General features: G+C 32.9%; 1 protein-coding gene across 4 annotated transcripts in view; it reads left to right on the forward strand.

Annotated features, from left to right (window-relative positions):
* The window catches only part of NAA35 (N-alpha-acetyltransferase 35, NatC auxiliary subunit), a 64,598-nt gene extending 44,629 nt beyond the window's left edge, over window positions 1–19,969 (forward strand). For all 4 annotated transcript variants that reach the window (XM_074280206.1, XM_074280202.1, XM_074280204.1 and 1 more), the window contains 9 exons: window positions 2,515–2,581; window positions 5,351–5,449; window positions 7,058–7,236; window positions 9,048–9,184; window positions 10,174–10,241; window positions 12,191–12,331; window positions 13,467–13,589; window positions 18,365–18,445; window positions 19,538–19,969. In XM_074280206.1, coding sequence (XP_074136307.1) covers window positions 2,515–2,581; window positions 5,351–5,449; window positions 7,058–7,236; window positions 9,048–9,184; window positions 10,174–10,241; window positions 12,191–12,331; window positions 13,467–13,589; window positions 18,365–18,445; window positions 19,538–19,597 — 955 coding nt within the window. In that variant the 3' untranslated portion in view covers window positions 19,598–19,969. The remainder of the gene's footprint in view (window positions 1–2,514; window positions 2,582–5,350; window positions 5,450–7,057; window positions 7,237–9,047; window positions 9,185–10,173; window positions 10,242–12,190; window positions 12,332–13,466; window positions 13,590–18,364; window positions 18,446–19,537) is intronic.
* Window positions 19,970–20,357: the final 388 nt, after the last annotated feature.

Below are 20,357 nucleotides of genomic sequence, written 5' to 3' on the forward strand. Positions count from 1 at the left end.
CCCAAAAAAGGACAATGGGGCATTTCTTTAACTCTTCTCTAAGATCAAAATATGATCACTATAAATAGTGATTGTCCTCTTTTTATTGTGTAAACACTATTGTAGTTATGCATGTTGTCTTCCTAGTCTGTGTATTTCATTCTACATCAGCTTATACCTGTTTTCCGGTGTTTTTGTTATTTTTCATATTTGTTGATAATGATGCTGTAATTTTAAAATTATATTCACATACCACAGCATATTCAGTCATTTTCCAGGATTGGTTCCTACTTTGTTTCCATTTCTTTGCTACCACAAAAAATGATACTATGGGTATTTTTGGCTTCAAAATATGAAGCCTTTCTGCAATGTGTCTTGGGACCAAAGAATATGATTACTTTTAGCAACTTCATATGTAATTGCTAATTGTATTAAAGAAAAGTTGAACCAATTCAGCACTCTACTAATAACTGTTTGAGTATGGTAGACAGATTTTTTTTTTTTAAACAAATAAACATTTTTAACAACTACTTTTTTTTCTGGGTAATTAATCACTTTATTAATTATTCTAGCAAGTAATAAAAGGATGAACATTGTCAGCTCTCTCTAAACCAAAGATAATTCAAGGAAACCTACTCATTGCTTGTTGTTCTTCTTTCTTGAATAGGGTCAATGTTTACATCTAGAGATAATATCTTGACTTTTTTTTTTTTCTTATGACATGTGGCAATACATTTATTCTTCCTTGTTTGATTTTTTTAAACTAAAGCTTTTTAATTATAAAACATATGCATGGGTAATTTTTTAACATTCACCCTTGCAAAGCCTTCTGTTCCAAATTATCCCCTCACCCCCTCCCTCTAGATGGCAGGTAGCCCAATACATGTTAAATATGTTAAAATATATGTTAAATTCAATATATGTGTACATATTTATACAGTTATCTTGCTGCACAAGAAAAATCGGATCAAGAAGGAAAAAAAATGAGAAAGAAAACAATGCAAACAAACAACAGAAAGAGTGAGAATGCTATGAACAACTACATTTTTACAACTATAAGGTTGATGAAAAGATGTATAGAATATAAGACCTGAGTGCTTATTGATTATGGGGTGGGGAGGATTGTTTGTTTTTTAAAAAAACTTTTGAATCAGCAGAATAAAATGGATCCTTCAGAGTTATTCTTTAGGCACATATTAAAGTTATCCAGATGTATACTAAGACGTCTTGATAGAAACAAGAGAGAGAACTTAGTTTATTGATCTGCTGATTGTTATTAAAGTGTTAAACAGGTGGGTATATGCTTGCCAGATCTATTTGTCAATTACAGAGCATTAGGGTTAATGATGAGATTCTCCAACTGTTCCTCTTTATGCATGACATTTTGATTGTGTAGCCACACACAATTGGAAAGTCTCCTGAATGAGATTTAAAATATTCAAGAGTTTGATGTAAGTCTATTGAGGGATAAAAAATATCTGTGGTCCAGACTATCCATATAGTTACATGAATGGTTTGTAGCTGGACTATCTATTTATAACTATCTATTCATATCCATATCTGTGTGTTGTGTGTGTGTGTATATACATATATATATGTGTGTGTATATATATATATATATATATATATATATATATATATATATATATATATATATATATGTATGTATGTATGTATGTATATATATATATTAACATGTCTCAGGTGGTACAATTATATAAGAATGTAGGCCCCAAATTGAATTTAAGACTATTGGGCTCAATCACATTTGTGTAATTGTATGGGAGGTTTTGATAACCCCAAACCTTGCCCTTATGACAAAGGAGTCATCTTTTACAAACAAAATTTGATTTAAGGTGACTGTGGTTCATGGAATAAAAAAATCTCTGAAGAATCAAAATTGTGGGTTACTCAAAAGACATTGGTAGAGACATATGGCAGGCAGACTATAAACATATCATCAATAACAAATAATATGCAATAAGTAAAATAAAAAGATATGACCAGAAAGAAAATTGATCAGATAGCAAAATATAATGTGTATTAAACTAGAATTTGTATAATATAGAAACTGAGAAGACCCCAAAACCTATTGAGTGAACTCCTATAAGAATTTATTGGAGCCCTTAGATATGATGGTCACAGAAAAAGAAAACATAAGGGTTGTGATCTGAATTGTTGGAGAGAGAGTACATATATTGATGACATTAGAGAGTCCTTACTATAAGTGGACATCAAATTGATAGAATTTCAATCTATCATAAGTCTCAAGTTTTTCTCATCAGGGCACCTATGATAAGACAATTTTTTTGGCCTAGTGCTACATATAAAAGTATGTAAGGTGACATTTGTTGACATTTTACTGCTCCTACCATTTTCTTGTACTTTTTTTTTCTTTTTCCTCTACTTTTGTTTTAGGTTTGCCAGAGATAATCATAGGCATATAGTCCAGTTGATGGTACTTAGAGTTAAAGAAATTGATTTTTTGTCAAGCCAAATATAGTTTAATTTTATTTCCTGACAATTGTCTTACAGGTGCTGTCTGTATAATAATCACCAGGCTAAGGACTGTATTGACTCCTTTGTTACTCACTGTGTTCGGGTAAGAATTCACTTAGTATAGACAGCATAGAGTAGCAGGTCACTATAATGTAGGTAAAACACAATGTGGTGCATATATATATAAAATCTTTCAATATTAGTATTTTGTAGTGTGTGCTACCCAAACTGTTTTGTCATTCAGCTTCACCAGTAATTAATAGATTTCTCTCACCTCCTACTTGATGAGCTTCAGTAGATACGGTCTAAAATAACCATATTTTTCCTTGTAAAAATAAGGGTATAAGTATTCCATTAATCAGTCATATTTCTTTTTAAAGTATGTTAATAACATATTTTTTTAACTTGAAATTAAATGTTTCCCCCAAATTGAAACCTTAACATTTACCATATTCCTCTATCAACCTCTAAATTCCTTTATGAGGATACCTCATTCCAAAGCAGAAAGACCACTTTTTAATTTAGCTTGTAATATTCTAAAGCCAAGCTACAATGTAGGAGTAACTTGAAAAATAATAAATTATTTTTATTTCAAAAAAAGGTTGGCACCACTAATGTGGGGGATTTCTGTTAAATTTATACCTGCTGCTTCCCAGTTACTGCTGTATTACCTACAAATAAATGGTTTTGCTGAGCTAATTAATAGTACAAGTAAGATTTTTTTTGGGGGGGAAAAAGATTGAAATTAAGATGCTCAGTAGGTTATTACTTAAGCATGAATTCTTTGGAATCCATCTTCAAGTATTTTTTAAAGTACTTTGAATTGACACATTAAATAGACACTTAAGTTTGTGCCTCCTGGAAGATACTTAAGGAGATAAAAAGTTTTGAGCAGCCTCTTGGAGCTGGTGTTAACTTATTGTGCTTAATTATTTGTATTATTTATTAAATAATGAAGCCCTTTACTAGGTGGTTCTTTGGTCTTATTCTGGTTACTTTATTATGAAAATACATATTCATATAGTTTTGTTCCTTTTTATTCCTAATCATACAAGCAGGTTTTTTTGTTTGTAATGCTTTAAAAAAAAAAATCCCACTACTATTTCATAATAGTACTCCCTAGTAGAAGGAGAAAGTAGGTATGTTTCCCTCATCTTCAAGGCAAAATCAGACCTTGCATTTAATCTGAGTTGTCTTTTTTTTTTTCTTTCACCTTATTGTGCTCATTCTGTATGTGGTTCTTTTATTCCTGCTTACTCTGTTCTGTATGAATGTGTACAAGTTTTCTGAATCCTTTGTATTTGTTGTTTATTATAGCACTCTGTTATTCTATTATGTTCCCATGCCACAATTTGATCAGTTGTTTTTCAGTCACTTAGATCTACTTTGTTTTCATTTTTTGTGATACCACAGAGTACTGATGTGAATATTTCACAATAATAATAACATGTTCTTTCTGTCATTGATTTTTATTTTATTTTATTTATTTTTTTGCCATCAACCTCCTTGGAGTTTTCAGTAGATCTTTGGATCAAAGATTATGCACACTGTGTCAATTCACAGTTTCAGGAAAAGTTCCTTAATGCTCTGTCTTCCTATAATTGCTTCACTGAACGTTTCTATTTTTAGTCATTTTTGCTGATTTTATGTGTGTGAAGTGAAACCTAGAGTTTTAAACTTGGAATGATTAAGTACTTTTTTGTGTAAGCTTAGTGATCATTTTCATTTTTTTCTTCTGAAAACTGTATCTTTTCACTACTTATATATTATAGAATGATTTTTATACGTTTGTTAATCCCCTGTATATTCTGATTGTCAAGCTTTTATTTTATTCAGTTAGGAGTTCTCCCCTAACTCCTTTGAAGTACCTCTTTCTATTTTCCTCAGTTGTTTTTGTTTTGTTTTGTTTTTAATATTGTGACCTTTTCTATTTGTCACATAATGCATTTGGAATTTATTGTAACATGATGTAAAATGGCTTAAATCTGGTGGGAAATATCTGGCACACGAGCCATATAAGGTCTGAGAAATCCTTTGCTAAGGCAACCACAGGTGGTGATGAGCTAAAAGTGGGTACAGGAATTTCTCACTATTTGACTTCTACACATTGATAATTTTGAATGGCCCACAAATGATGTTATAAATATCCAGTTACCCTAGGAGAAAAACGGTAGCCCACCCCTGGCCTAAATAGTATAATTCACAAAACAGCAAAAGTCAAGAAATGGATCCCATCCTTGCTACTGATTTTCACTGTGTGACCACTAGGCAAATCATTTGGCTTATATTGCCAAAATGAGAGTAATCATAATTGTATTTACCCATATTACTAGAAGATAAAAATATAAAGTGATAAATTATTTCAGAAAATATTATACTATTCTTTCTCTTTCCCACTTCTTTATACTTCCTCTAAAAATTATATGATTAAGTTTTAGTTTATATTTATTGAAGCATATTACGGCGAGAAGTAGGATCGGAAGGACCAATATTCAAGTCTCTTGCATGTAAGATAAGGCATTTAACACAGATTGGCCTGAAATACAACAGGAAAGGAACTCTATCCTTTTTAGTATTTGCACTTTTCATAGCAGCTACAATTTTAAAAATTTCTAATAGATTGATGGTCATTTGCAGGACACATAGAAGCTTCACAAGTAGCTACTTTATTATCATTGCTAGTAACTCTGATATACGCACATATGTATACATACATACATATATATGTTACATATATGTAATAGATATATGAATAATGTGACATCTTATCCTAATACCAAATATTAAAAATCTTGTAAATGTCAAATTTCTATAATGTGAATTCTATGGATTTAATTTCACATTAATAATTAACAAGTGATATATTTTTCAGCCATTCTGTAGTCTTATTCAGATCCATGGACATAACAGAGCTCGTCAGAGAGATAAATTGGGTCATATTCTTGAGGAATTTGCTACCTTGCAGGACGAGGTAAGTAAGAACCAAAAAGTTTTTTTTTTCTACTAGAAAAGAACAATTTACAAAATAAAATTGTCAGTAAAATGATTGTATTCTTTTTTTTTTTTTTTTTTTTTATTATATATATATATATATTTTATAATATTATCCCTTGTATTCATTTTTCCAATTTACCCCCCCCTCCCTCTATTCCCTCCCCCCGACGACAGGCAATACCATACATTTTACATGTGTTACAATATAGTCTAGGTACAATACATGTGTGCGAATATCATTTTCTTGTTGCACAATAAACATTAGAATCCGAAGGTACATGCAACCTGGGCAGACAGATATTAGTGCTAACAATTTTCATTCCCCTCCCAGTGTTTCTTCTCTGGGTGTAGCTACCTCTGTCCATCATTGATCAACTGGAAGTGAGTTGGATCTTCTTTATGTTGAAGATTTCCACTTCCATCAGAATACATCCTCATACAGTATTGTTGTTGAAGTGTACAGTGATCTTCTGGTTCTGCTCATTTCACTCAGCATCAGTTGATTTAAGTCTCTCCAGGCCTCTCTATATTCCTCCTGCTGGTCATTTCTTACCGAGCAATAATATTCCATAACCTTCATATACCACAATTTACCCAACCATTCTCCAACTGATGGACATCCATTCATCCTCCAGTTTCTAGCTACAACAAAAAGAGCTGCCACAAACATTTTGGCACATATATGTCTCTTTCCGCTCTTTAGTATTTCTTTGGGATATAATCCCAGTAGTAGCGCTGCTGGGTCAAAGGGTATGCACAGTTTGATAACTTTTTGGGCATAATTCCAGATTGCTCTCCAGAATGGCTGGATTCTTTCACAACTCCACCAGCAATGTATTAGTGTCCCAGTTTCCCCACATCCCCTCCAACATTTGTCATTATTTGTTCCTGTCATCTTAGCCAATCTGACAGGTGTGTAGTGGTATCTCAGAGTGGTCTTAATTTGCATTTCTCTGATCAGTAGTGATTTGGAACACTCTTTCATGTGAGTGGATATAGTTTCAATTTCTTCCTCTGAGAATTGTCTGTTCATATCCTTTGACCAAAAATGATTGTATTCTTAAAAACCATTCCAGATTTGAGCCAGCATTTCTATTTTAATCTAGCTCACAGAATAGACTGTGTTTAAAGAACAAATATAAAATATTTCATTGTGAAAGAAATCTGCTTTTTAAAATTTAATTTAATGTTTTCCGCGAAATGACTTTGCAAGCAGATATTTTTAAAATGAAGGGTTTTTTTTCAACATTAAAGAAAAGGAATTTGTAAATTGGGTTTTAGCATTTGTACCAAGTTTACTTTATGCTAAAAGATTTAAATTTTATAAGCTTATAAATAAAGCATTATTTAGTGGTGAGCACAGTTGATTGAAACACTCTCTTTGCATTTCATCTTCTGTAACATAATGGAGATGATAATAGCAAAAAACATTGAGGAGAATTAGCTTTCATTAAGTGAGAATTTGGTGATATGAAGCCCATTGGAAAATATAATTTTTATGGAAAAGATGGGATTGTTTGTTTCTCCACTATCTTCATTAAAATTATATTTTATGACAATGTTTTAAAATATTTTATTTTCATAGGCAGAGAAAGTTGATGCTGCACTTCACAGTATGTTGTTGAAACAGGAACCTCAAAGACAGCATTTGGCCTGTTTAGGTACCTGGGTCCTTTATCATAACCTTCGAATTATGATACAGTATCTTCTAAGTGGCTTTGAATTGGAACTGTACAGTATGCATGAATACTACTACATATATTGGTAAGGGAACATGGTTTAAAGTTGTATGTTAAGGAAATAGAAGAGATCATTGCAAAATATTTTTACAAGTTACTTTTTCACGGAGCCAAATAGAAGACTTAAAGAAGTCTTGAAAAACAGATCAATTTGTTGACGTCTCAATGGTTACACCTAATAGGTTTGGGACCATAGGCAAGTTATTTAACCTCTCTGATTTTCATGTTTGTCAATCATAAGATAGGGGACAACAGTTGCCCTAAGTACTTCACAGGTTTGTTCTGTAAAACAAGAACTTGGAAGACTTTTAAAGTTCTATGTAAATGCAAAGTTGTTATCTATGATTATATTACTGTTGCTTTATCTTTATAAGCCCTAAGATTCAGATAGCCTAGTGAATAGATTTTTCAGGTTTTGGAATTAGTAATTTTTAAAAAATTACTAAGAAAGTAATTACATATTGATTTGTAACTACTGCCATTTAGGATAAAAGATTAGTTCCATATCTTAACAGTTAATTAACTTAGAAATACTATTTTTGAAATAATACATTTCTTTTGATAATGAGAGATGTGGCAGGCCTAGCAAGTATGTTATTTGGGAAGTTCCAGGTGTAGAAGTGGAATCATTGGAGAAAAACAGCTGGCAGAGCTAATAATTTCAGTCTTCTAAAACTCACTTTCTTGATCTAGTGAAGTTTGATGATACTTCTTAATTTAGAGTTCTTAATATTCCACAAAATGGAAAAATTACTAGTAATATTGCCATCTTGTGGCAGTTGATAACATTTAATTTTACAATCTAGTCCATCAAGGATACATAGAATTTGCCATGGTAGTGGCCATGGATTTATATTGGACATTTTGTGGTTCCTTTGCATTGGGTAATAATGATGAAAATTATTTTATGCATCCTAGAAGACAGTTGAATGTAATTTAAAATGTATTTAGTTAAAATATCTTTAGTAATTAAAAACAAATATAATGCTCTAGTCTGTTTCAAATGATTATACATATATTGAACTTTAGTGTTGTAAAGAGGTTTAGACCATTTCTAAAATACATTAAGAATTTAAACTATTGGGACAGCTAGGTGGCGCAGTGGATAGAGCACCAGCCCTGAATTCAGGAGGACCCGAGTTCAAATCTGCTCTCAGACACTTAACACTTCCTAGCTGTGTGACCCTGGGCAAGTCACTTAACCCCAGCCTCAGGGGAAAAAAAAAAAAAAGAATTTAAACTATTTCAATACAACAAAATGTGATAACTAGCTTATAATACCAAAAAAAAATAAAAGTACATAGAATGTACTTCTTTAGTATTCCAGTGAGATGAGTAAACTGAAGTATAAATCTGAAAATGATGTTTTAAAATGTGAAATAGTGAAAAACATTTCTCATTTCTTTTATATTTTACATAATACAGGTACCCTTTGTTGAATCATTTTATATGATAAAACATATTTAACATGAAAAATTCACTTAGACTTATAAGTATTTTGAGTTAGATTCAACTGTTAACTTAATAGGAAACATTTCATTAATATTTTTGAGATAAAGAAACTTCATATGAAATGTCAATTTGTAAAATTTGAAACTGAAAAATTTTACAATAGCGCAGATTTGCCATGAAAATTAGAAATGGAACCAATTACTCTTCAGACCTCCTTTTTTAGATCTATACTGTTAAAATAAGAACCAGTTAAAAAATTTTTAACAGATTATAACTTAAATATTTCCTAATAAATTATCACTAAATAGCATGTGTGAAATTATAGTTATAAAATTGTTTAATAGTTAAATCATTTAGCAGTGACCAAGGATTATCTGATTTTAGGTATCTATCTGAATTTCTTTATGCCTGGTTGATGTCAACATTGAGTCGTGCTGATAGCTCGCAAATGGCAGAGGAAAGAATAATGGAAGAGCAGCAAAAAGGTCGTAGTAGTAAAAAAACAAAGAAAAAGAAGAAAGGTACTTTGGGTTATTTTAAAACATAAGAAGAATTAAAGATTTATGGAATGGCATTTAAAAAAAAAAAAAAGATTTCTTTGTGGCAGATAGCAGACATTTAATAGATATTTATGCCTTCCCTCCCTGTCATGGGCTTTATCCCACTACTGATCAGCATAAAAATTTTGACTTTGTCTCTTTCCTGCCTAGGCTGTTTCCTTTCTCCTCAAATAGTCTGGTAGCTACCTGCTCCTGTGGGTTCACTGTATTGGTGCTTAGTGTAGTGTTAACCCTATTGCAGCTTAGAACTCCTAGTTCCAGGTTCCAAGTTCACTAACCTCAGCCTTTCCACTAATCCAAAAAGGTTGACTTTTCCTGCCCCTTTCCTCTCTTGATACAGGATAGACCAACAATGTTAGAGGAAGTTGTGTGCTACCAAGATGTTCTGGATATCTAGGGACTTGAGAGTTTGCTTAGGAACTTTCAGTAGTCTATACTTATGATCCATGAAGATAGGAAGCAGGAGTCTTCATTTTTTTTTTTTTTTTGCTTTTCTTTAAAATTTAGCTATACTAAGGGGTAAGAATTTGACTGGTTGTTATTGTTTTTAATATCCAAGTGGGACTACTTCACATAGTTGTGGGTAGATATCAAAATGCTATTTTTTTTCATTTCAACAAATACTAAGCAGCTCTTCTCTGCACAAGACACCAAATTAGGCAGATGTATTTATAAGGTGAAAATGAAACAACCCTTGCCCTCAAGTAACCTATGAGTGTGTTATTCTTAAGGCAAATATCACAGTTAAATTCAAAGGTTCTGTCCAGATTATCTTACACTGAAATCTTCTCATATTGAATAGCATAGAAAATAGAGACCACTACCCAAATTCTTGGCCATCTTATACACAACTTCTTATAAAGTGAAATTTAAATTTGAGTAATAAACTTTGTTTTTGTATTAATAGACAAAATATTTGTATACATCAGAAATTGTTTTCTATATTATAGTTCGTCCATTGAGTCGAGAAATCACAATGAGTCAAGCATATCAGAACATGTGTGCTGGAATGTATAAGGTAATTGGCAGTTTAATGAATATGAAGTTATGTTTTATTGCTTCTTGTTTGTATAACTGTATATAGTAATTGTGATTGCACTTAGAATTTGCTTTTTTTTTTTTTTTTTTGGATTATTTCTTCAAATTCATGGCTTTGTCATGAGGTGTATACTCATTCATTGCTTAACAAATGTTTGCATATCCTGTGCCTTGTATTATTTTGTATCAAGATGATTAAAAAAAAAAAATACAGTCTCTACCCTAAAATTGTTTAGTCCAGTGAGGGAAACAAGGTGTGTAGATTATAATTCATATGCCTGATATATTTCTTATATATAATATGGTAGTTGAGTATTATATAAATGACTTAAATAATTTAAAGGCAAAAATATTTCTAGCTGAGGTGAATAGGGAGCAATTCTTAAAGAAGTTGTGACTTGATTTGTACTATAAGAATGTGTGAATTCAAATGCTCCGGGCATTTCAAGTGGATGAAGACAAAGGGCAAAGGGTGTTTGGGGAATGGTAAGAATACCAGTGGGGCCAGAGGCCTGGATTGCGGTGGAGAGTAGCACTAGATAAAGCTGAAAAAAAGCTAGCTAGAGATTTTTGTACTAGACTTTAAACTGGTAAGCATTTATCCTGGAGAAGAACTGGGGGCATGTGATGGATTCTTCCCATCTTCAAGGATTTCAAGGATGGGCTCTTGTGGAAGTGGAATGACATCTGGCTGCAGGGACATAATTGGGGGATGTGAAGAGGTAGAAATTGCAGAGAGGCCAATTTAGAATCAGTTGCTTTGGGGGCTGGGTGGGTCCCTCTTGCCAGATGTGTTCAGGAAGGACCTTAAATAACACATCCGGGGGACATTGTACAATGGGAAGAACAGTGGAATCAGAGGCCCTGGGTTCAAATCCTCCCTGAAGCATGCTGCCTTGATGGCTTTGGAAAGCTGCTTAGTTAAATCTCTGAGCCCCAGTTCTTCATCTATAAACAAAGGGGTTCAATCACACAGCTTTGATCTCTTTTCCAGCCCTAAATATATAATCCTATGAATCTTAGGATAAGATGTTTATACTTCATCTGGTAATCAAAAGGAAACCATTTACAAATTTTGATCATTGGAAGGTGGCTTCAGTATGTTTTTAGGAAGATTAATCTGATGGCAGTATAGCAGATTGATTAACAAGGGCAAAGACTGGAGACAGGATAGCTTCAGGATACTTTCTTTTAGCCATAAGGTATCAAGGACCTAAACTCAAGTAGTAGTGGGAATGGAAAGGAGGAAATAGCCTCAGGATATTAGAAAGGAGGAATTGTTAGATTTGGTGTTTGTAGAGCAATCAGAGATTGCTAAAATTTTATGTCCCCATTGCCCAGTGATGCTACCAGGAAGGAAGTAGTTATAAGAAACTGGTTTGATGGCAAAATTCAGTTCCATATTGGTGGATCAATTTAATCTGACAAGGAGATGGGGAAAGAAGTTGTAAGCTAGGGAATTATTAAATTACTTAGTTATCTTAGTTTAAAATGTTCTTAATCTGAGCATAGGAGGGATTTCTATATAACTAGCCTGGAAGTCTAATTTCCCCATGTGGCACATATACTGTGTTTTGCAAAAAGAATGGAATTGTAGTTATCAGCACCTAAACTTGACTCTTCTCTTTCAAACCTGGTACCCCTTCTTGTCATAGTCCACCAAACTTCAGCTTCAGTGGAGGAGAGAATTAATTTCCATAGAGAATAGTACATTAAATAAACATGAACCTACTTGGGAAATGAGGGGGGTTAGGGGAAGAGGGTAGAGAGAGAGAAGTATTAATGTAAACTAAGCTAATGGTGATCAGAGCCCACATTGGTTTTCCTTTTTTAAATTGCAGGTAATAGGTTACATTTAGCATGTTGTTGGGTTTTTTGGTATGTGATCAATATTTTTATAATTGATATAACCATTCTTTTTCTTTTTAGACCATGATAGCTTTTGACATGGATGGTAAAGTACGAAAACCCAAATTTGAGTTGGATAGTGAACAGGTTCGATATGAACATAGATTTGCTCCATTCAACAGTGTTATCACACCACCCCCAGTGCACTATTTGCAATTCAAGGTAAACTTTGGTATTTGAATGATAATCTTGCTTCTGTATACCTGGCATCTTGGTATGACAGAGCCACAGGATCCTTAATCCCCTTCCAGTTCCAGCTCTGGCCCTTGTCGGATCACTTTTCTGAGCATCAGGGTTTTGTGTGCAAAATATAGGTCTTACTTGCACTACTTACCTTGAAGATACTATGAGGAAAACACTGTAATTCTCAAAGCACCATATCAATGTGGTCTATTAATTACAAAGTCGGGTCTAAGCACCATCAGTTACTTTGAATAGTATGTGGAATCTTGTCATAATGTTGAGGTTAAAAAGCCTAAAAATTATTTTGCTTTATTTGTTTATTTTTGTTTTAAACAAGCAACATTTTATTTATTGTATCTCTTAAAATTTACTGGAACAGCTAGTATCTTAAAGAATTCATTGGGAACAGCTAGTTGATAACAATAGGTAGAATGCTGGACCTAGAGTCAGGAAGACTTCTCTTTCCAAGTTCAAATATGTCCTCAGATAGTTACTAGCTGTGTGACCCTGGTAAAGTCACTTAATCTTGTTTGCCTTCATTTGTTTCTTCATCTGTAAAATGAGCCAGTGAAGGAAATGGCAAACCATTCTGTTATCTTTGCCAAGAAAACCCAAAAACTGGATGATAAAGAGTTGGACATGACTGGAAAAGACTGAGCAGCAAAAGAATTTGTGAATACATGAACAGCCTTTACTTTGAAAAGTGTTGGGTACTCCCATTGTGAGAAACCCTTACACAAATGCAGATGGCAACGCATCTTTGATTTACTGCATGAACTTGATGGAAAAGGTACAGAGTAGCTAAGTTACTTGCCTGAAGTCAAAGAATAAGCAATTAGAGATAGAATTTGAACCAAAATATTCTTACTGAAGATCTAGCACTTTACTATATCTCTATTTAAAGATTTTAAATTTAAATTATAATGACCTTTTTTATATTTTATAAAGATATGAAATTGAATTCTATTTGGAAAAACAAATAGGGCAGTGTAATATATTTATGATTTCATAAAAATAGAAAATCAACAAATGTAAAAAAGCCTTTGAAAAAGACTATTTTAAGGTTTTGCATATAGTACACATTCTAGACAATGTGTTTTCTTTTTCTGTTTAGGAAATGTCTGACCTTAATAAATATAGTCCACCTCCTCAGTCTGCTGACCTATATATGGCAGCTAGTAAACACTTTCAACAGGCAAAAATGATACTGGAGAATATCCCAAATCCAGACCATGAGGTAAGACTAAATGAAATGGTGATATTAGAAACAACTCAACTTTTCAGAACATTGCTTCTCCCCTTCCCTCCCTCCCTCCCAGTTCTTGATGAAAATTGAACTGTTAAAAAAAAAAAAATCAATAATTAAAGATTATTATTGATAAAATATCTATTACTTTTTTCTGAATTTTTCAGATATCACTACAATCATAACCTTGTTATTACCATTTTGTAAGTAAAACTGATACATAGAGAAGTTAGATGACTTTTTTGTAATACATTATTGTGTGACAGAAATAATCCAATAAATTTTTCAGGCAAACTAGTTAGCATTGGTTCATTTATGAAGCCATGTTATTATAAGAATCTCAAAAGTTTTGATTGCTCTCTTAACAAATTCTTGCAGACCAATTTGATTAAATTTATGGCTTTTGAATAAGCCTTGTTAAAGATACAACCTGAACTTAAAGCAGTAAGCAAGACAGTAAGAAAGTAGGACTAGGTTCCTACTACCCACAGCTTTTTATGCTAAAGTTTTCTCCTTACTTGTTTTAGCCACAAATTATTAAATATAGAAACTGGGATATTAAATTTAAAATTGGACAGCATAAAAGTATGCTTGCTCTTTTTCTTTTCTTTCTCACACATACAAACACACACACTCACTATTACTCTTGTTTGTCTCTATTCCTTCTTTTCTCCCCTTTCTATTTCCACCCCCTTTGCCCCCACATTCTTCAGCACTACCATTTTAAAATATAATTATATTTTTTCTGGCTTTGTATAGGTATCTTTGGTTCAGGGAAAAAACTACCTTCTACCCAAGTATGTAGAACATATTTTGTCAAAAGATTTAGGAAGTTCTGTAGACTCAAAACTTAATTCAGATAGTTTAACTCAAGGGGTATCATAGCCTGAAATTATTAATGTCATGAAAAAAAAGATCAGGTATCATGCTATCTTATAATATTTTTTTTATTTATTTGTAAACTATATGTGCATATATATTAGACACTTTTGTAAGCTTTTACTCAGTGTTCACACATTATATATAGCTAGCTTTTAGTGTATATTTATACATTTATAGCAAAATTTATTTTTATGAATTCAATAAGATTTGCTTTACTGCATCTATATACATATATTAATACATAATATATGGATTTGCCTGTGCATATATGGTGAAAGCTTCCTGTAATATTTTTTAAAATCCAACTAAATTTTGGCGATGTTTTTACTTCTGCCTCGGCAAAATATCTTTATTTGATTAACAGTCAACTAATTCAGTATACTTTTTACTTTGTAAAATGCTAGGTGGAGTACAAGTTTAGACGAGGCATGTTTTCTGCCCTTGTGTATCTTACAGTATAGTCAAAAGATGAAGCAAAAAAAAAAGATACAATTTTAAAGAGGGACAGAATAAAGTGCTGTGTGAAATCCAAGCATCTAAATTGTTATCAGAAGCAAGCTTCAGAGAAAACTTGGGAGGGCATATGATTTGGGCTATAAAAGATAGTTAAAGAACCCAATAGGTAACAAGTATGAATGGGAGAGAGGGCATTCTGAATGTAGTGTAAATAATGGCACTAACAAGAAATTAATAATATGTTGGAGGAACAAAGTGGAGTATAGAACATTTGGAGGAAAAATAACAAACCTGAGAAAATAGGGCTATCCTGTATTGTGGAAGGTTTCCAGTATCAGGCAGAAAGAATGAATTTTACTCAGTACACAATAAGAAATCTATGAAGAAGAATACAACAATGAGATGTTTTCATCTATATGTAAGAAAGATTAGTCTGGCAGCATTATGGAGAATGGATGGAAAAGGAGAGCTCATAATAGCAGAATGAATAAAAGAACTGAGCATAGAACAGTTGGGAACTCATGGGATTGGAAGTAGATAAGAGGCCAGTGAAGAAGCAGAAAAGCAATAAACAGCTGGGTACAAAGAGAATGGGTGTATCTAAAATCAAGGAGGAAGGAATTTCCCACAGGAGGGCATAGTCACTCAGAAATGTCATATGCTACACTGAGAGATGAGGACTGAAAAAAAAAGCTTTCCTCTTTGTTGAGACAGAATATTGAAGGGCTTTTCTTGAGAAAACCATCATTTCAGTACAGTAGGATACCAAGACATTACCAAGCATTAAGTATGAGGGGTAGGAGTTTGAGCAGAAAAATTTGAAATAGTTGTTATAGAGAATGAGGAAATCATTAAGAATAGAGCAGATGAATTGTCTATTAGTAACAAGGCTTAGTTATGGTCCATGGGATTTGCAGTGGGTGAAATAATTATGACTTTGTGTGTCTCTAGTGATTTTTATTTGAAGAATATTAATGATGAAATTAGATGGTTGATATTCCTCTAGGATAAAGTGTAATAGTAGATTACTAATAGCAGAAAATCCAAGGGACAAAGAAAGGATTCTAAATGTAGAAACCAACAGTATATTAAAATACCAAATTATGGAGTTTAACTGTGTATAGAGGTAAGTAAAGTCAAAGTAGAAGAGAAACGTTGGGTTAATATAGATCGATTCAGGTATCAAAAATCCCTATAGTGAAATTTTGTGTGAGCAAAAAGAATGGGTTGGTTTTAATTAGATTTTTGAATTTCATCATCTTGAATCTTATATAGTTTAGTTTCAAGAAATAGTGAAGTGTCTATTCTTCTGACCTCATCATATTCATCTACAAACTTAGCAATGTTTTCTTAATTGCCAGCTCTTAAGGTCTTTTCTCAATCCTCATTTCTTGAGCTCAGTAGCATTTGACACTGCTAGTCTTGACTATTGAAATAGCCCTTAATTGATCTCCTTGCCTCAAATCTCCCCCTAATTCTAGCCTATCCTCTTGTTGCCGAAGTGATTTTCCTAAAGAATAGTTCTATGTTAGCTTCCCATGTCCCCAGATTCCGTTGGCTCCTTACTACTTCTAAAGTTCACTGTTTGGTAACTTTAAAGCTCTCCTAATCTGACCTTTGGCACATTTTCAGTGTTCTACTTTATTCCCCTGTACATACTCCATAATCTGTCTTTGCTTTCCCATTTCATCTTTCTCACACATAACATGTTATCTCCCCTCTCCATGTTTTTGCAGTCGCTGTTTTCCCTTCCTGGGATGTCCTTCCTCCTCGCCTCCACTTAGCTTCCTTGGTTTCCTTCAAGCATCAGACTGACCTCACTTTTCACCAGGATGTTTTTCTTAATTCCCGTAGCTTCCCATGCCTTACTCAGTCCTGAGATTATTTTGCCTACATTCTATATAAATATTTTATATACTTATTTGTGTGTTGTCTCCCTTGGTAAAAATGTTAATTCTGTGAGGCCAGGGACTGATTTTGCCTTTCTTTCTGTCCCTAGCACTGTGGCTGACACATGGCAAGTACTTCCTAAATGCTTAATGACTGTGTATATAGTTGATTGAGCTGAAGTAAAGGAATTCATTAGAGCCGATGAGATCAAATTTTGTGGTCAGTTTGTTAGAGAAGTTGTTAATGTAAACTACCTGAGTATAAGCCAATGGGATGGTGGAGACCATGAGCAAAGTCCTAAAATCATTAGAAAGTCAATGAGGAGTATAGTAGGTAATAATAACAAGATAGAAGCTATGGGTTTTAAGTGGTTCTAGAAGGGACAAGTTATTAATAAGTAAATTATAGAGAAATGGTAGGGAAGACTAGGAATAGACCAACTTCCCTTCCTAGCCCTATGAATCAAGAAATAGAATGACCTCTACTATAGTGGTGTCTTTATGGAAAGCCAGGTTTATATTTAAATAGAAGGTAAAAGAAATGTTGATAGAAGTGTTTGGGAATGGGTACTCCACTTCCAGATTATTGTACTATAACAAAAATCAAATACCAAAAAAGTAGCAGTTGCAGAAGAAAGATGTACAGAAGTGGTATCAGTAAACAAAAAAGAAATTTCTTAAGATAGGGGAAAGGAAAAAAACAACTCAATGTAGCTAATAAAATTCAGGATAAAGTAGTGAAACTCTGCAGTAATCTGAATAATGTCAGCATCAGTAGAATTGGAATGGAATGATTTAGGAGATATTTAGGTTTAAGTGAATATGGGAAACACTAATGAAGTTTCCCAAGGAGAGAGTCATTCAGCTTATTTGGAGTCTGAAAGACTGAAGGGTCAGTATGAGAAATTAGTGTAGTGAACCAAAAGAATCTGATGAATAAAGGACTGACAAGTTCATCTTTCCTAGAGTTGAAAATAAAATTTGGACTTTTGGTATTTTGTATTGAGTCTATATGAACTATCACTTTATTTAGTCTTCTGTGTCCTGAGAGTGCTGACATCAGAAAGAATAGAAAACAGTTGAACTTGGATCCTTCACCAAAAAAATCTCATCTTAAATGTAATGGAACATCCCATAGTTGCCTTTGTTGTTCATGCTTTATTGATAGTATACTTTTATATTTTTATATCCTTATACTTTTTTCTTTATATTTAAAAAGTATATTTATTATCGAGGGGGACAAATTGCTAAGCCACTGATTTATAGAGACTTGGTTTGTATGTATGCTCAAAAGCCCCAGAATTTCTTTTTTGTCTTAAATTGGAATTAAAGAAGTGAGTACTTCTGGAACCTGTTATTAACAAAGGTATTAATTCTAGATACCAATATTCAGAATGTGTCCTGCCTTTTTTTTTTTTTTTTTTTTCCTGTGAAAAACTAATGGTGTCATACTACAAATATTTTGATTGGTGTCTTAAAAACTAAAGCACAGTGACCATACTTTTTGTGCTCTGACAGTTTGTTTTGCTTATTGCTTAGGTCAGTCGGATTCTAAAAGTTGCCAAACCTAACATTGTGGTCATGAAGTTGTTGGCAGGAGGGCACAAGAAGGAATCTAAGGTAAGTTCATTACAGAAAGCCTGAAATGCCCTTATCTCTTACCTATGAAAATGTATTTTCATGTAATCATTACATATTATTTTGCACTGAATTGTCTGCTCAGCAGACCCAATAAAGTATCTGTCCAAAAAAGAGTTAATTTAACATTTATAGAATGTCTTACCAAAAGCAGAGTCACCAAACCTGGAAGCAGTGTGATGTGATGGAAGGAAATTTGGATTTGAAGTCAGGAAAGATAAAAGATTGAATCCCAACTCTGACCCTTCTTTAGTAAGGCTGGGCCAACTCACTTCATATTTAGCTGAGGCCCAGATACCTAAAAGTACTGTGTTTATATCAACCATTAATATTTTGGAGTTATAAATTTAGTTGAATAAAATTATAAATTCAGAAGGTTTTATATTTCAGGAAAATGTATGGATGCAAATTGTGAAAGAAAATTCAGAGAAATATATTGTCAAAAGGGACATTTTTTAAAGAGATCTTCTGCCTCCAAGTAGAATACCTAAGTAAAGCAGTTATCCATTCTTTTCTATTGGTAGCATTCTTCAGATTCCAGGGCTTACCCTCATAGGAAAGTTCTATCATTTAGTTAGTTTTAACCTATGACATTACATTAATGCAACTGAATAACATCTGAGGAAGTTTTTGTGGCTCTTCTGTCTACTCAATGTGCTAGTTTCTCTCTCTGCCCCCTTTTTTTCCCTCTTCCTTTTCTTTTTCACTACATGTTTGTCCCCTCTCCTTTTTTTTTTTTTTTTTCCCCCCAAATGAATCAAATGCCACTGGCATTGATGGGCCTCCTGGTGGTTTTCAGGGATAAATAAACTGCTAAACTCACCAAATTTCAGTCTGTTTCCTTTTGTTCAAGTACTGAGAAGAAAAACAGCTTAATCAATATATATTCCTTAATAATGCTTCTAATTCCTTTAGTTTTTTCTCACAAAAGCTATTTCTCATCTCTAGTTTTTGTGTCATCCCTGTTGTAACAGATATAGAAATCAAAACTGTACACTATACTGATAAAAAGCACTTCTTTGATACAATTCATGTTTGTGAATGGATGAATTGACTTTCTGATTTTCCTTTCAGGTTCCCCCTGAGTTTGACTTCACTGCTCACAAATACTTTCCAGTTGTGAAACTTGTTTGAAAGGGATTTTAAAAACTGACCCTAAAGAGATAGAACATAAACTTTTAATTCCACCAGAGAGCAGACAGATATCTATCAATCTTACCACATACTTGAGGTGAAATGGATTTCTATATAAAGAACCTTCATACGGAGTACTTGAGTCTGACAGCTTCACATGACTGAATGAAAACTGCTGTTTTAAAGTGGTTTGTTGTTATGTTCCATGGAGAAACTGATTTTATTGATGAACAACATTGTATGGTTTTGTTACAGATTTAATCATAAATCATTTTTTATGAATGAATTGAGTGAAATGGTGTTTGTAAAGGTTAATAAAATTCTTGACTGAAAATGCACTGCCTGAGAGAAAATACAATAGCACTTTGTTGATATACAGTTGAGTTATGTGTTTTTGATCTTTAATATTTGAGAAGTTATTCTATTTTAATATCAAGTTGAAGGTTTGGTCACTCAGAAACAAAAAGGATGAAGGCTTTTGTTGTGCAGGAAGTACATTTATATGCAAGCTTGTTCATACTTAAAGTTGGATTTAGTTCCTTTCTTTAAATTTCAAGTGTACCTTTTAACAAGGCTTTTTGAACAGTAAGGTGAAAGCATAATGTATGGGAGACATGGTTTTAAGTAATAAATTTTAATCTTAGACTTAGTGAAGATGAAAATACAGAAGATAAACATAAAGCCAAATAATAATAATCTCTGAAAATGCAAAGTTTTCATTTTTTAAAAAAGAATTTGCTTACATTTGGGAGCTGGTTTT

This window comes from Sminthopsis crassicaudata, chromosome 1 (genome assembly GCF_048593235.1).
Source record: "Sminthopsis crassicaudata isolate SCR6 chromosome 1, ASM4859323v1, whole genome shotgun sequence".
NCBI lineage: Eukaryota > Metazoa > Chordata > Mammalia > Dasyuromorphia > Dasyuridae > Sminthopsis > Sminthopsis crassicaudata.